We start from the raw sequence: 16,263 nt of genomic DNA on the forward strand, positions 1-16,263 counted from the left end.
TAGTCGGCACTGGAAATTATGATCACAACAACCAAATTAAGAAGCAACTGGAAAATTTCTGAATAATAGGTGGTGCCAAGCAGCACTTCCCAGAATTTGTCTCTTGGCCTCCTTCCTTGTCCAATGTAAACCAGGGGATGTATTTTGCCCAAGCTGGGATAACTGCTTTTTACTCTTGCTTGAAAAGGGCAAGTATGTGTGTGTGTATGTATGTGTGCATGTGCGTGTGCATGTGAATTTGTGTGCATGCTCATCCGTTCCTCTAGCTCTTCAGCTGCAGTCTTCACCCCTGCCACTCCTGCCACCCCTGCCAGGTAGCAGGCTCCGCTGCAGGGCTCCCACCTGGCCAGGCGATGGGACACAAACTAACTGAACAGCACAGACTCACGCAGCAAAGCCGAGCTGGAGGCTGAAAGCTGCCTTGGCAGCCACTAGGCAGGAATGCGACTTATTCCCTCATGCTGCCGCGCTTGCTGAGACAGCAGCATGGACCAGGAGCCCGCGCCTCCCTTGGGTCTCTATTTTTATTTATGTCTTCTAAAAATGAGTGAGGAGGGCAGAGGTGTTTCCTTGTTGCGATAAACTTGTCCAAAACCCAAATATTTAAAGCCCCACTGGCCAGCTCTTAAGAGCTGAGTCTGACTCTTTCACACCTCTTTTTATTGCTCACTGCCAAGTTGTAGAGCAGGGTCTCCCAGCTGGTCCAGGAGCAGATTCGGGATGTCACGATGACAGAGTAAGTTTTGGACTAGCAATTAGAAGCACCGTTAATGCCAATGAGTGCCAAAGTCCTGCTCCACCTTGAAAACAAAGAGAGCAAAGTTAACAAATGCAACCCTTTGCCCCCTCCGCTGGCAACGCAACGCGCTCTTTTGCTCCTGCTGCATTTCTTGCTGCAGCAGCTGGTCCCTGAACCCAGCACAGGTTAGATGGAGAAATGCTCAAATGGGACTTTCAGGAACAGCTGGGAGCTGCATCTGCGAAGCCTCACTTCTCAGCCATCTTAGATGGGGTAGCATTAGCCCCTTTCCCCCCTCCTCTAATTCTTTAAATACCTATTCCAGATTAAATGTTCATTCTGTGTCTTATTTACTTTCCTGTGCTCATTTAGCAAATGGCTTTTCTGCCTGGACAACATGTGGAAATTGTATATAAACGCAAAAGACAAGGTGAAGATTATCTGGAGACGGCAAGGCTTGTTTGCACAAGTAATTGCACTGACAGTCATGCAGGGAAAGTCGTGCTAACCCGGGGAAGAGATGCTATCAGGTGAGCTGCACATTGAAGGGGGACTAACCAGTGGATGTTGGTATTGCCATAGGGCCTTTGAAAATATGGCAAGGTCACGTAATTATTCCACTGGGATTTGCCACTTGTGCTGCTGCAAGCGTGGCCCTCTCCTGGAGCACCTGCTGCCAGCACACCGCTCTCTTGGGCATGAGATTTTGGAAGCCTCATCTGCACCGAGCTATATTTATATCTCTCGCAGGTGCCTGCTTATTTATGTCCTTCAGGATCCTGCTTTTGCCCCTGGCACAGAAGCCATGCAGCATCATGCCTCTCTCATCTCTTCCCTCTGGCAGATGCTTCCCACCTAGCTGGGGCACTGAGATGCACTTGAAAAATCTGAACTTAATGGGGCTGAAATTCCCAAATGACAGTGGCTGAGTGGAAGTGAAAGGCTGATTCCCATAGACTCATGGGAAAGTCCCAGCCTTTCCTGCTTAGCTTTTTCACGTATGCTTTGCTCCGTGGTTGCTAGAAGAGCTACATTACGTAAAGGCAGATAACTCACTGCCTTTTGTGAGCAGTTGGAATAATTTTCGATATCTAAGACACCCCATCTGGCAAAGGTCATGGTCTGTTCTCTAGATGATCTTAATTTAGCATCTTGCAAACTCTTGGTGAAATGTAAAACTCCGGGGTGCAGAAAGACCCCTGGAGGCTATTGTGTAGGGAACATCTTTGCTACTTAGAGCTGTAAGTGCAATCCTGAGTGCGTGCATCCTCGTGACTATGCAGGCGACATGCCGAGGTTGTTGTAGGAGCAGGCTCCATGGCCGAGGAGGGGACAACAGGGAATCCTCACTGCTGCTTCCCATCGGGAATCCATTATTACTGGAGGCTTGAAAGAGCCCTTTGGAGCACAGCCCTGCACCAGCTGCTGTAGCCCAGGGCTCCAGTGCAATATCCAAGGCTGTGCTGAAACAGCTCCTGTAGCTGCACCTGATGGCAATGTGCCAAATCAGCTTTAAACTGCCTTAGCTAGTTCAGGTGTTGACGAGAGCCTGGCTAACCAACTTCCTCTGGGGGCTTCTAATGTTGTTGCTGTGGTAGCTGTGTCACTAGCTGTCTGCAGACTACGTAGTTTTAAAGCAAGCATGGGGAGGTGGATAAAAGGATGAGGGAGAAGACGTATCCTTGGCTCGTTGTTTTTTGCTATTTATTTAAAGTTCATTTTTACTTGAGAGCTCAGTTGCCAAAGACTTGAGGTTGCGTACATCCCCTTTTGAACTCATTAGTCAATTGTAGCCAAATTTAGCAGAAGGGCTTGGAGGAACCACTGTCGTGAAACTCATGGGACTGAACAGAACGAGGAGACCCTACTAGCAGTCCCAGGCTGCAGGGGGAGCTCAGCCTTCCTATCGGACCTTGGAGAACCCAGGCTAGAGAACGCTTAGGAGGGCGGCAGCAGTGGGAAAAAGCAGCGGTTGTCACTTAGCCCTTATTAGATGTGAGAGCCCAATTGCAAGACATAAATGCACAAGAGGGAGGACTCTGGAGGTTTTGCTGCTGATTTTAGCGTGCAGCTGCGGATCCCTGCTGGAGCTGGCATCGGCCGTGGCTGCACACCAGGGCTTATCTCCAGACCAACCAGAAGCAGGAAACTCAGCAAGTTCCCAAGCAAACCTCTTGTGCGCGAGGCCAGAGTCGCTGACCTCCGGGGGTCCTGAGCGTTTGAACATGCTCCTAATCTGCTTGGGAAAAGAAGCCGAACTTGGGCGGGAGAGGAGGGGAGGGCTTGGCTGGGCTGTGCCCCTCAGTGGAGTCGGCTGTCGCGCGCTGCTTTGATTGCTGATGCTTGCTGTCTCGGGCTTGCCGGATTTGGCTGCCTGGCCACAAACAAAAAGCTGGATTCTCCCAGTCCCTTTATTCCCATGTCGAGATCTCCAGTGGTTTCCTAAGATGCGGAGGGAGACGAAGGCCTTTGTTGATGGCTCTCGACAGCTAACCCTGTCTCCTAGAGGTGGGGAGAGCGGCACGGCTCGGCCCCAGCTCCAGCTAAAATGCTGCTCTCCACCTTACCCCTGGCACAGCGGAGCGTGTGCTAGGAAGCTCGGTCCCTGCGTTAGGATTACCGCACAGCCCTGTCCTCGCACAGATTGTCACCAGCATGTCCCTTTGATGAGCCTGTGGGACTCCTCTCCTTGGGGCAGTTGAGCCTGGGGCTCAATGTGGGCCTGCTGCTCTTGCCAAGTGGTGGTGGACTTGCTAAATCAGGCTCTCTGTGGCTGAGCAAGAGCCACCCGCCCCAAATAACCCCAGCTGCAGAGACCTGCAGACCTGGCCCAGGGGGCCCAAGGAGGGCACAGCAGGGACGCGTAAACATGCCAGGAAGGGTGACATGTGGGTAAGGGATGAGGAGTATCCAGCCAAATCTGCCATCTTCCGTGCACCATCACTTTCTTCTTCTGCTTCATCTTCCGGTCTTACATCCTGCCACTTATTCCTCAGCACCAGCCAATTTGCTGTGTGGTTTTGAACTGCAGCTGGCATGGGCACCTCTCTCCAGACGCTGTATGCAGAGAGCCGCAGAGGATGCTAGACCATCACACTGCCCTGCCAAGAGAGCGGGGCTTTCAGCTAGGACCTCTCACAGGTGCACGTCCTGCTTTCCCGAGACAAGAAACCTCCGAGGAGCACGCGCCGAGGGTGCACTGCGGCCACCATGACATCTTCAAGAGACAGACCGCAACGGTGTGTTGCACACATTGCAGAGCGGGAGTGGAGATGGAGCAGCCGGAGATACAGGCGGCTGAAGCGTGTTCTCACATCTGCAAACGCCAACAAGCACCAGCGGAAAGATGGGCACAGAGCCTCTGTTGGGGAGCATGAGATGGGATGAATAAAAAGGCAGCTTCAGCTCAAGCACTGCTTTATTGGCCCAGTGACAGCAACAGCAGCAACAAGAAATTGCTCTGTGCCCCTTCCCCATGCTGTGGGAAAAGGGGGGGGGCTGGACCATGGCACCTTCTTTGGTCTCCATCCTTAACCACTTTGATTTTCTGGTACTTTCTGGACTGTCATAGCCTGGTGCTGGCAATAATTTTATGACTGTCTGTGGCAAAGTGCAAAGGGGGTGGCTCTTCCCCATACGTCTTGCCACCCTCCTGAGATTTTACTCAGAAAAGTCTCTGTGTGCCAATGTTTATCCTTGTCTGCTGGGTAGGCAAGACGCTTCTTGTGGCCGTGATCTGTGTCACTGGAAACACACAGCTCGACTCACCATGTCTGTGCTGTGGCTTTAACTATCTAGAGTGTGCGTTTCAAAAGTTTCTGTTCTCAGTCTCTCGCCTGCGCCGCCTGCAAGGCTCTCTCTGAGGGGTCTGAACCACAGCCCGGGTATCCCCGAGGCCCGTGTTTGCCTTGCACACAGTGAATTCGTTACACACAAGAACATTGGTCAAGCTAATTGCTCTTTTTTTGGAAAACAAAACGAAACTACAGGAACCGATTTTCCTTGTAGCCTGCAGCGGTGCTGGGGATGGGAACAAGACCCTGGCGTCTCTTCTCTCAGCTCCACGGTGTCTTTTCTGCCAGATGCTGAGCCAGCCCAGTGGAGTGTGCCCTGACTTGGTTTTATCCACCATGGCCTCACCAACCTCCTCGGGGCCTCACCTTGGCAGTGGAGGCAGCGGCTGCGATGCGAACCTGCGTGCGTGTCAAGGGAAAGCGTGCGAGAGCCAACGCGAGGTAATGATTAATGTGCTCTGCTGTCTGCTCCGGTGGTTTCTTAAATTCTGCAGCTCCAGAGCCAGCCAGACTCGGGCTCAGCCAGGCCGGGCAGGGCCATCCTGGGGGCTGCGGCATCGCTGGGGAAGGCCTTGGCTTGGGTCATTACAGCTAGTCTTGCTCTCTCCTATCTCTGAAGGCTGCAGGGTGGATCAAGATCCCACAGGATCCTCCAGGAACCATGGAAGTGGTGCAGGCAGCGCCGCTAGCACATTCCTGCTGCAACATCTGGCTGCTCCGCAGCAATGGGCGAGCTGCTAGCAACCCTGCGGTGGCCTTGGCTTTAGCCTGCAAGGTCTGCCGAGGTGCTAATTTGTCCTGGCCTTGCGTAGGGCCCCAACCTCTTCTCACTGCTCGGTTAAACATCCTTGCGAAGGAAAGCGTCCAGCTCTCAACTAAACCAGCTGCTTGTTCACTTCTTCTGCGCTATGAGACACCCAGCATGCCCGCGTGCTTCAATCCCAAGGCATAAAGCAAGCGGAGATGGAGATCTCTCGCTAGACACAGAGGGAGCCACAAATCAGTCTCCCCCCACCAGACAGGGACTCCTCAGTGGGGTTTCAGTCCTTCGCAGCTCTCGCTGAGTAACAGTCCAATAAACAGCAGAAGTATTTATTTCCGGGTGTCATTTCATCAAGCAAGCAGTTTAGTCCGGTCCAGAGCCTATATATAGAGGCCTCATTTGGGTGCATTTTTGGAGGGTTTTATTGCTACAATGCCTGGATCTGTCCCAGACAGGCTGTCCCTGCGGAGCCCAGTTCTGCTGAACCTCTGAGATCACAGACCGCACTTTTCAGGGTCTCGGCTCTTATTTCTTTGGAGTCCAGGCTCCTCGTCTAATGCCTGTGTATCGTAGGGTGTTGCATGGCAAGATGATTAATAACCACTTAATAAGGTCACCACCATTCCAAATAAGCAGTCCTGCGGGATTCGCTTTTATCAGACTGTGGTAGACAGGGCTATCAGGAGCTCAGTTCATTCCTAAAAGAATACGCATTTATAAGCAATAATTGCTGGCATTTACCCCAGGACAACACTCTTGCTGGGCCATCTTACCAATGCCAAGTGTGGGACTGGGTTATCTTGGTTCGTGCCTCGATGGCAGCGTGGAGGTGGACCAGTACTGGTGCACGTTTGGCGCAGGCGTACACACCAGCTAACCTGTGCTGGCAGGAGAGCTGGAAACCTTTCTTCTCCCTGCTTCCCTGTAAGTGATCCCATGGTGTTCATGTTGTGTTTGGATTTTGTTCACACCCCAAAGCATGCTTCTCCTTTTCTCCTCTGGTCCTCTGGTCCTGCTCTAGCTCGTAGAGCGAGTAATTAATGCTCTGCCTGTCCTTGTTTGCCCTGCGCGCGTCCTCAAGGATCCTTCTCTCAGTGCGCCTTCTAGTTCATCCTCCCTACAGCCTTACCTCCCTATACGCTTACCTTCTGCCTTTACGGGGGGTTGTTGAAGCGTTTTGCTCGCCCCTCCTAGCCCTCAACTTTTGCCGGCACTGATATTTTTCCTGTCTCCCCCCTCCAAAGCACCGACCCCCCATACCCCCTCCCATCACCCTCCCACCTTGAGAAGAAAAAAAAAATGCAGCCAGCTCCTGCTGTTTGTTCTTAAATCCGTTCCCTCCTGCCTCGCTGGTTTGAAAGCCTGTACCCTGGAAGGGGCCTCCCAGCTTTCGTTGGCAACCTTGCTTCAGACTGACCGCCACAGATAGTGTTTTGGAGTGAAAAAAATAATAATAATAATAAAAAAAATTCCCTTCTTGCTGAGGTTTCCAAACGGAGCGTACCTAACCTCCGGAGCCGTGCGCTTGTGTGACAGCTTCTCAGAAACAAATAGGAAGCTTCGGAAGTTTGTTTTCTCACTCGTATTTTTTAAATGGCTTTCCTTTGGCAGCACCCGCGCCTTACCCTCTGGCATCGTGGGTGGGTTAGACGCGTTTCCCACTGATGTGGCTCTCTTGATGCACTTTCTCTGGTTGGGGCAGGCGGGTGGTGGGGTGGGGGGGGCCAGCTGTGTGTAGGCTGGTAGATCGATAGGGTTTTGTTTTGGACATGGCTTTTTCCTCTCGCCCAGATAACTTGCCTCCAGCCCACCTTTCCGCACATGTCAAACAGATGGGTTCCTTGTTCGGGCAAAAAAAAGAATAAGGAAAAGGAGCAAAGTCCTCGGAGATCTCTGGCTGAGGGGGGACCCTCGGTCTCTCCGTCCTGTGGATTTCACGGGCTGAACCCGAGACCACTTCTCCCTTCTCTGAGAGCAGGGCTGCCGGGGGGTGTGGGGGGGGTCCTTCCCCCTCTTTTCTCCTTCCCTTCCTCCCCCTCTTAGGTGAGGAGTGGGATGGAGGCGAGGTGGGCAGGCACATGATGTCACAGCCAAAGCTACGACAGGAGGAAAACACAGGCAAGGTACAACTTGGGTTGGGGGGGCGGGGGGGAGGAAGAAAAGGGAAGAAAGAAAAAGAAAAACCAGGCTGAACAGCCCAGGCAGGAGAGGGGCGAGCGGAGGAACGAGAGAGGGAGCGAGCGAGGCTCTCGGGAAGGCGGGAGCCCGGGGCAGCTGCTTGAGACCTTGCGAAAAGGATGCTGGCTCGCAGCCGCCGGGGCTGCGACCGCGGCTGAAGGCAAGGACAGCGCAGGTGCCGGCGGGCAGCAAGCGCCCGGCTCCCTCCCGCCGCCCGGCCCCAGCGCGCCCCGTCCCGCGGCTGCCCCGCTCCGCGCCGCTCCGCGCCGGGCAGCGGGTGTCCCCGCGGGTGCGCGGCGGCGGGGAAGCAGCGCCCTGGGCAGCGCCGGGAGGCGGAGGGAGGGGAGGGCAGGGCGATGCGCCGCTCGGGGTTTATTAGATTGGACATAATCATCTTTAAATAAGGCGGCCCCCCCACCCCCCGCACCCACCCCCCACCCCCTCGCTGGCGGGGGGAGCGGGCAGCGCCTCGGGGCTTCCTAGATAAGGGGCATCTAACGCATCTCCCTCTCCCGCAGGCAGCGCCGGGGCTCCCGCGGAGAGCCGGCGGGCAGCCGGGCTGTGCGAGCCGCGCAGCGGCCCCCGCCCCGCGCCCGGCCCGGCCGCAGGCAGAGGGGGTCCCCGCGCCTTCCTCCTCCTTCCCCTCCTCCTCCTCCTCCTCCTCCTCCTCCGCCCGGGCCGCAGGAGCAGAGGGGAGGAGAGAGGTGCCGAGGGGAGAAGTTGGGGGCAGCGGCCGCGGCGGGCGGGGAGGATGCCCCAGCGCTGCCCGGGGGGCGCCGGCTGCCGGCCGCTGCCCACCTGAGCGCCGCCGGGCCGGGAGCACCATGCTGCGCCGCGGGGCGCCCCTGGCCGCGCTGCTGCTGGCGGCGCTGAGCCTGGGCGGCGGGGAACCCGCGGCGGAGCCCCCGCGGGGCCGGGGCTGCGGGCTGCCGGCGGGGCGGGAGGGGGGAGGCCGCCGCCGGGCCGCCCCCCCGCCGCACCACCCCTACGGGCTCTACCCGGGCCGGGCGGCGCAGGGCCCCGGCGCGCAGCGGGTGCTCGGCGCTGCAGCCCGGCCGGGCGCCGGGAGCCGCGGGCCCGAGGACACGTGGGGGGAGCCGGACGCCTTCCCCCGGCGGGACAGGCTGCGGCGGCGGGCGCCGCAGGGTCCCGGCGGGGCCGGGCCGAGCCCCCCCCGGGGCCGGGCTCTCTCCGCCCTGTACTTCTCCGGGAGCCGGGAGCAGCTGGCGGCGAGGCCGGAGGCGCTGCCCGACATCCCGCGGGCGCAGTTCACCGTGGAGGTGTGGGTGAAGGCGGAGGGAGGACAGAGCAACCCGGCCATCGTCGCAGGTAACGTCGGCGCCCGGCTGCCGCAGGGGCCGGGCGGGGAAGGGAGGGTCGCAGCCCCGCTGCCCCCGGCCGGCCCCGCTGCTCACCTCCCTCCTCGCCCCCCCCCCGCCCCGGGCTGCCTCCCGCCCCGGCGGAGGGTCGGTGGCCAGGAGCTTGCGGACGAGGGGAGGGGGTGCGGGCAGCCCCGGCTCGGCGGAGGGCACCTGGAGCCGGGACGGGGCCAGCCCCGCGCTGTCCCCCGAGCTGTCCCGCGGCCGGGGGGGGGGGGGGGGCTGAGCCAGCCGGCGCCTCGGCCCCGCTCACCTGGCTTGGCCACCTTCGCCGCTCGGTTGGCAGGTGCCACCGCGCACCCACCCGACCCAGGGCCCTCATGTCACGGCAACGTCCCAAGTACGAAATATCCCTTGCTGCCTTGAGAGCAAAACCTCAAATAACCCCCTCTCTCCTTCCCTTCCCTCAATCCCCCCCCCCCCACACACACACCCCCGTCCTTCCAGGGCTGAGCGCCGCTCTGCGCTGCGGGAAAGCAGCCCTGAACCTGGATGGGATCCAGGCTCCGTGTCTTGGGCTACTGTCTAGTTCCTAGCTTTCCTTTCATCGCCCGGTTCTGGGCAGGGAACTGAAAGGCCCCTTTTCGGGGACTCCTCGAAACCCCCCTGCTGCATTCCTGGCCTGCCCTGGAGGCCTGCGGAGGGGTGCGGAGGAAGGAGGGGGGTGTGTGTGAGGGGCTTTTCCAATTCCCCCCTGCCCCCCCCCCCCCCGTTTCCAGCTAGCGGCTGCCGCTTTCCCACACGCCCAGCCCGGTTTGGCCGCGCTCCTGTGCCGGAGTCCCCCCTCCTCGGCCGCCTGGTGCTTGGCCAGCGAGCCCCGCGGGAGCCGGCGCCGGGCCGGGCCGGGCCGGGCCGGGCGGCCGCACGGTGGCAGCCGAGCCGCACGCAAGGGAGCAGCGCCCGGCCGCGTGTGCCCGACCCGGCGCCCCGCAGAGCCGCTGCCGCGGCGGCCGGAGGCGGGAGAGGAGCCGGGAGGGATGGAGGGGAGGGGAGGGACCCCCGCAAAGGCGTCGGGTGCCCGCTCGCGGGATGGCGTCGAGGTGTTGGCGGTGGTCTTTTCCCCTCCCCTTTTTCCACCCCTGGCCAAAGCGGCGGCAGGGCTGCTGAGGGGGCACGGCCCGCTTTGGGGAAGACCTTGGCCGCCGAGGTCTGGGCGATGAACCCGGCCCCAAAACCCGTCTGGCAGAGACGATGGCAGCTTTTGTCTGCTGGGAGTTCAACTCCCTTCTCTCAACGCAGGTGGAGGAGCAGGCGGGTGATGCTCAGCCTGGAGAGCCTGAGGAGAAACAGGAGACTGAAGCGCAGGCAGGGAGATGCGAGGCACAGATCCGTGCGGTGGTTTGGAAAAGAAAAAGTCCAGGTCTCACCTGAGGACCTCAGGACCTCACCTGAGCTTGCCTGACGTGAGGACCTCAGGACCTTGCCTGACAGCAGAGGCAGGGCTGGGGGGGCTCCCCGCACCGCTGTTTGATGTGCGCTCGCCAGGACGGGTGTCTGTGGCAGGACGCAAGCCTGGCGGGATAGAGGAATAACACCTGCACAAGGCAGGCAGGGCTGGGGCAGGGATGGCAGATGCCGAGGGCAGGCAACTTGCTGTCGGAGGGTTTTGAGGTTGCTCTCCGGGAGAGCTCAAGGGACACTGCGTTGCCGTGCCTCCCCCTCTGAGCCGGCTGGCTGGGCAGGAGGAGCTTCACCCACCCTCTCCCCCTGTGCCAACTCCTCTCTTTATCCTAACTCTCTCCCCTTGCGATCCCTCCGCTGAACCTCCCTCTGCCTCACTATCTGCCTGACATGTCTCATTAATCTGATAGCCGTGTCTTCGCTGCAGAAAAGGGAGGAGGGACTGGCTGGAGGCTGGGTGGCAGAGAGGGGAAAACAGCCATGTGCGAGGAAACGGCCTAGCGGTCGGCTTGGTGCTTGCCTTCCCCATCGAGGTCTCGGCTGGGACATGCGGCGCACGCTTCCAACCGATCGGCAGCACAGCTGCTTGCATCTGCAGATCTGGCCTGCAGGTGTTGGGTTTTACTTTCCCCAGTTAGCCAGTATTTTTTTTCCCTTTCCTTCCTTTTTTTTTTTTTTTTTTGCCTTGAGGAGGGCAGGCCAGTTGTTACACAGAGACCAAAGCGCTGTCCATAACCGCTGGCACGCACTCGAGTAATATCACTCGGCCTCTGGGCTCCAGTGTTTGAGTCAGTCCCACGCGCCTCCTCCTTTCTGAGTCACTGCCCGCTTCCCAGCCTCTCCCTGCAGCCGGGAGCCCGGGGCCCCGGTGCGTGGTGAGGGACACAGCGGGACAGGCTAGTGCCTGCTGGCATTTCGGTAGAGCAGGTGACCCAGGCAGCTGCAAGCGCTTTCGCATGTGCTGAGCCTGCCTCCGTTCTGCTGCTGCTCCTGGTGCTGTCGGCAGAGAGGGGACCGAGCCACGAGGCTGCCCAGAGCTGCGAAGGAGCTTGTTTGCTGGAGATGCTCCAGGTGCTGGCGCGCGCGTGAGGGAAGGTGGACGGAGAGCAGGGCAGAGCTGAGCGTCTCCTGGCTTCGGTGCCTGGTAAATAGGGCCAAGCTGGCAGCTCTGCCCAGGTAAAGAAAGCTGCTCTGTCAGCTGGTTCGATCGCATCCGGAGTTGCTCCCTTCATCAAAGGATCAGGAGTTTGGGCTTTGTTCGTGTGGATGTTTTTCTTTTCGCCTGGAGCTACCCTGGATGGGGCCATCAGTCCCTGCTAGGTCCTCTTGCATCAGGGGGATTTCTGTCAAGGCATGACCCTAGCTGCCGTTCCACCGCCACCTCCGTGGAAGGCGACTCGTCCCTCTCGTGCTGCATGTTGTCGCTCCTCCACATCTTTCTCATTTTGGGCAGCAGATGCGAGTCTTTTCATGTCACGTATTTTGTTTTTCCTGTCTTTTTTTATTTTCCCCCATCCAAGGCTGCTCTGCTTCTGGTAAACTATGGAGTGATTTCCCCTCGTGCCAGGCTGTGATCTGTTATTACTCAGGTCAAACATGGTTTTACTGGGTCAGGAGAAAACCCCTAACCAGAAGCAGTCTCAAACTTCTGCTGTGGCTGAGGCTGAAACCAGGTGTCTTCCTCTAGCTGCAGCTCTGCTGGATTCAACCTTTCGGCTGCCCCGAGCTGCTCACCACCGCACACTGCGAGAGGTGGCCACCCTCTCGGGCCAGCTGCTCTGGCTGCCATCAGACACTCGCTAACCCACGCTGGCCCAAACTCTGCTGGTGAGGGTGTTTGGGGAAACAAGGGTGCTTTGATGGCCCTGGCTAGGGAAGGCCCAGTGCCACGTCCTGTCCTGTTGGGAGGGCACATGTAAGCACCGAGTCCGGCATATTGTCCGGTACAATCTCAGCTTTTCCCTTTCTTTCCCTCACCGCTTTCCTCAGCGTTTACTAGCTGGTTCCTATATGACCACCCTAGTTAGGAACGCTTAGCAAAACAAGCAAGGAGCTTGTTTCAGACCCTCCAGAGCTTTAGCAGCTGCTTTTTCCCTAGTGCCTGAGTCTCAAAGTGTGGCTGAACTATCCCTTGTGCTGCAGAGAGAGGAGCGAGTAGCTCAGTCCCTGGCCCCAACGGGAGGAGAAGATGCTGCTTTTGAGTGTGGTCCTTACAAAGTGGTGCGTTTCCCCTCTTGGGAGGCTCTTCCTCCATTAGACACCTTTCCTGGCAGCTTTTCTGTAATCTCAGCCACAGCAGAAGCCAGACAGGTTATTTGTTTCTCAGCTGTCTCGGTTCTCCTGGCTTTATGCAGCAGGTGCAGGAGACCAGCATTCAAAGGGGCTCCTCTTCCCTGCTCCCTGTCTCCCTCTGAAGCCTGTGGGGCAGTTCATTTTTGTGTCCCCTATTCAACATTTTTAGTGTGTTCGGTCTAATAGAGGGTGTGTTTTAGCCAGTGTCTGCTTTTATGCCTTTTGGAGATCCTGTTACATGCCAAATAGCCAAACTCCCAGGACTGCTGCCTCATTGCCAGGCAGACACTGAGAGATGGAGCCTTCCATTTCTGAGCTTTCCTGCATTAACTGGGTACCTGGCCATTTCTTGGCCTGAGTGTGAAGCTTTCATCAGCGTTTGCGATACCCTTCTCCACCAGCTCTGGAGGTCCCCACTGCAATCTTTGGGGGGTATTTTTGTGGCCATTTTTTTTCACAAATCTGTGCTTAAGCTGAGCTGCTTCTCTTCATTTTTTGCATGATTGCCAACAACTTTTGTTTTTAAACCTGAATTTATCATTCTAATCGCTGAGAAACGTCACAAACCCAATTAGATTTCCCCTTTCCCATCATATAGATTAGAAGCAGAGTTGCACTTACGGGTGCTGAGGCAATCTGCTACCATTTCCTCTACAAGCAGCTGTTTCCCTTTCTGGTGGGCTGACCCAAGGAAAAAAAATAAAGTTCCTTGGCAAGTTCCACAGCCTCCCCAGTCTCCAGGGCCTCCCCTCACTGATTTGCGGCTGCCAGCCCCAGCTTACTCGAAGGTCTAGAAATTGGTCCCCTGATGATTTCTTGTGGAGGACCTTGGGAGATGTCAGGAGCATGAGACACATCTCTGCAGTGGTCTATTGCTTCAGGAAAACTTGTGTTTTTCTGTTCCTGGTTAGCTCTCCGCTGGCTGCCCAGCCCCACAGGCTGTTGGCTGCTGCTAGTCTGCTGCCCAGGGTAGGTGCCACAGGGCTAGCATGGGAGCTGTGTCCTCTCTGAGGAGGTGGGCTTGGAGGAAGCCAGCGCTTTTGTGAGTGTCCCCTTTCACGGGAGAGCTTTGATCATGAGGAGCTGTAGCGGCGGTCCCTCGAGGGCCTGGCATTGCCGTTCTGAAGTGGGATCATGGCTGCGGCATGTGCTGATCTGCCTGCATGCTTTGTAGCTGCTGCTGCTGCAAGAGATTTCCTCTCTTGCCATTTCTAGGAAGCGCCAGCTGCCGCCTTAGCAGGTTTCTGGTCCTTATTGTAGAGTTGACCTTGGTCTTATTTGAATTCCTTTGATGAAGTCTCCAGACCTTGTTTTAGACTTGTTTAAGGTTCTTTTGCCCATTTTTGAATTTGTGGGGCGCTTCCAGGCTTGGCTCCAATGTGGATTTGCAAAGATACCAGCTCAGCTCACCTTTGCCCCGGAAAGCTCTTCCACCTTGACACTATTTTCCCAGTTTTTACCTCAGCACTTAATCAAATTTGGGGCACTCTGAATTGTTACAAGGCGAAATGCATGAGTTTTCCTAACAGAGAAGGTACCAAGCCCTGTTTCTTCTACCCTGATGATGACCAAATACTAGAAGATGGCTTTTGAGTTTGCAGGTCCAAGCATCTTTCAGCCAGCATTCAGCTCAAAAGTACTCTCCAGGCTTTGCTTTCTCCTTATGGCTGCAAGGCTTCTTCGACTGTCTCCTGCTTCTTGGCTTCCCTCTGTCTCAGCTTCCCTGGTCTTTCTGCCTCCCTTTCATAATCCATCAGAAACCAACAGTTGGCCAAACCCCATCCCCCACGTAGGCTTTGTGCATGGCCACATTTGTAGTGAGTGGGGGCACGTAACCCTGTCTGGGGTAGCTACAACCATCTGATTGCAAAAAACGGCACCGCCCTTCTCACCATACGTTAAAGGAACCAGAGAGGGAGGAGTGCCTGTGCCTGGGCTTAACGTAACCTTTGCAAATATATTAGCAGTCTCCAGCACACTTGACCATGAGGCTGGCTTGTTTACGAGGGCTGGCAGGAATACGTGGGGTCATGGTAACCTGGCTTTAGTCGAATCCCTTGGATGTAATCCAGACGGTCCTGCTGAGTAGCTTCTTCTCTATACATCAGTCTCTCTCCACTGGCTTCTTTGAAATAACGATGACAGCTACAGTTTCCCCAGGGCCAGAGGAAAGGAGCGATGTCAGGAGAGGAAAAGAGAGGCTGGAGAGCTACTGTCACTGAGTGGTGTTGGTCACGCTGACAGTCCCCGGGGAGAGAGGAGGCAGAAAGCCAGAACAGGAATGGAGTGGGTAGCTCCCAATTTTTGCCTGTGACGCCTTGAGGCCAAGGACCGGGACAGATGGCGTGTGGCATCAGAGCAGGAGGTTAAGAGGAGCTGCTGAATCCAGGTGTAGAGATGGGGTCAGGTTTGGTTTGAGAAGCTCAGGCCAAGTTTTACAGAGACAGTGCAAGGCCCTGTGTGTGAGTATGTTAAAGTACTGTCTTGAATCAGTCTAATCTAGCTTGCATTGAATCTGATGCAAGCTTTGAACCGAGGCTTAAATTGGTTCAAGAGAAACCTGTGCAGCTGGGTAGAGACAAGGCCAGGGAAAACCAGAAGGCTGAAGCATACGAAATTTTGCAGTCAGTAGGAACATAAACAGAAGGGAGCCACTGCACACCTTCAGGCACAGCAGCGTTTTTTGGCAGCAGTGGTCAGGCTTAGGAGCTCAACGAAGTTCCTCAGGAAGCTTCGCTGAGGCAGATGAAAGGCGGCGAGGGCTCTGTGTGTGTCTAAGATGCTGCAGTCCCAGCTCTCCGGCTCTATCTGCTCAGAGAGCCGTCACATCTGGAAGCAATTTGTCTTGGTGGTGAGTGGGAGAGCAGAGGGCTCAGAGGCACGGGGAGGAGGTGTTGTTGTTGAAGAGTTTATCATGAAGTGCCGCTTCGAGGCGGGATACCAAGATGCAGGGCTTGGAGAACTAGATCACTGCCTGCTCGCTGGATTTTCAAGATGGTTTGAATTCCAGCTTGTCGCTGTTGGCTGAAGGCAGATTCAGTCGAGGGCCAAGATTTTAAAAAGCAAAGGGGCCTTTCTAAGTGCCCATGGAAAGGCATTTTAAAGTGCTGGGCACCTGCCTTCCGAAAAATTCAACCTGTCAACAGCTGGACGGTCCGAATCTTGATATGCACTTGAAAATTGAGGCCAACCTTGCCTCCATGAGAAAACGCCACTGATAGGGCTTAGGAGTGTGATTGCAAGCCTGCTCACCCCAGCAGATGACTGTGTGAACAACCTGGCTGCAGCACGAACGGAGCTGGCTTAACACACATGGGGTGTGTGACTGTGTGATGGCAGCACCAGAGAGATGGTGGCTCAGCATGTTACCAGCCATCAGCAGAGCTGCAGTAATTAATTGCAAGGGGACCTTGAGCCTGTCTCAGCTGCAAATTAAACACATCAACTTACACCACTAGGAAGGTGGGCCAGCCGGCAGGCAGCAGCTCGGTCACTTCTTGCCTTTTGCTTCTGGCTTCCGTGTGGCTGACGGCGGGGGGGACAAGCAGTTCACACAGCTGGGGAAGAAATAGAGGAGGAGTTAATACCAATAAAGCTAGGTTGCCCTGAGCCGTACTGAAGTGAAAGTATCGCTTCTCGGCTTTGCGCTCCCAGTAGCTCCAGCAGTTCAAACATGGACTTAAGACAGACAAGAGGCCAGCTTTCCTTGACCTGTGT

At 56.6% G+C, this 16,263-nt stretch overlaps 1 protein-coding gene across 1 annotated transcript in view; it reads left to right on the forward strand.

The window, feature by feature from the left end:
* The first annotated feature begins 8,298 nt into the window (after positions 1-8,298).
* The window catches only part of PAPPA2 (pappalysin 2), a 116,631-nt gene continuing 108,666 nt past the window's right edge, over positions 8,299-16,263 (forward strand). The window contains exon 1 of the mRNA XM_068952541.1: positions 8,299-8,803. Within this exon, the coding sequence (XP_068808642.1) occupies positions 8,299-8,803 (505 nt within the window). The remainder of the gene's footprint in view (positions 8,804-16,263) is intronic.

The sequence above is a fragment of the Struthio camelus genome, chromosome 8 (assembly GCF_040807025.1).
Source record: "Struthio camelus isolate bStrCam1 chromosome 8, bStrCam1.hap1, whole genome shotgun sequence".
Lineage (NCBI taxonomy): Eukaryota > Metazoa > Chordata > Aves > Struthioniformes > Struthionidae > Struthio > Struthio camelus.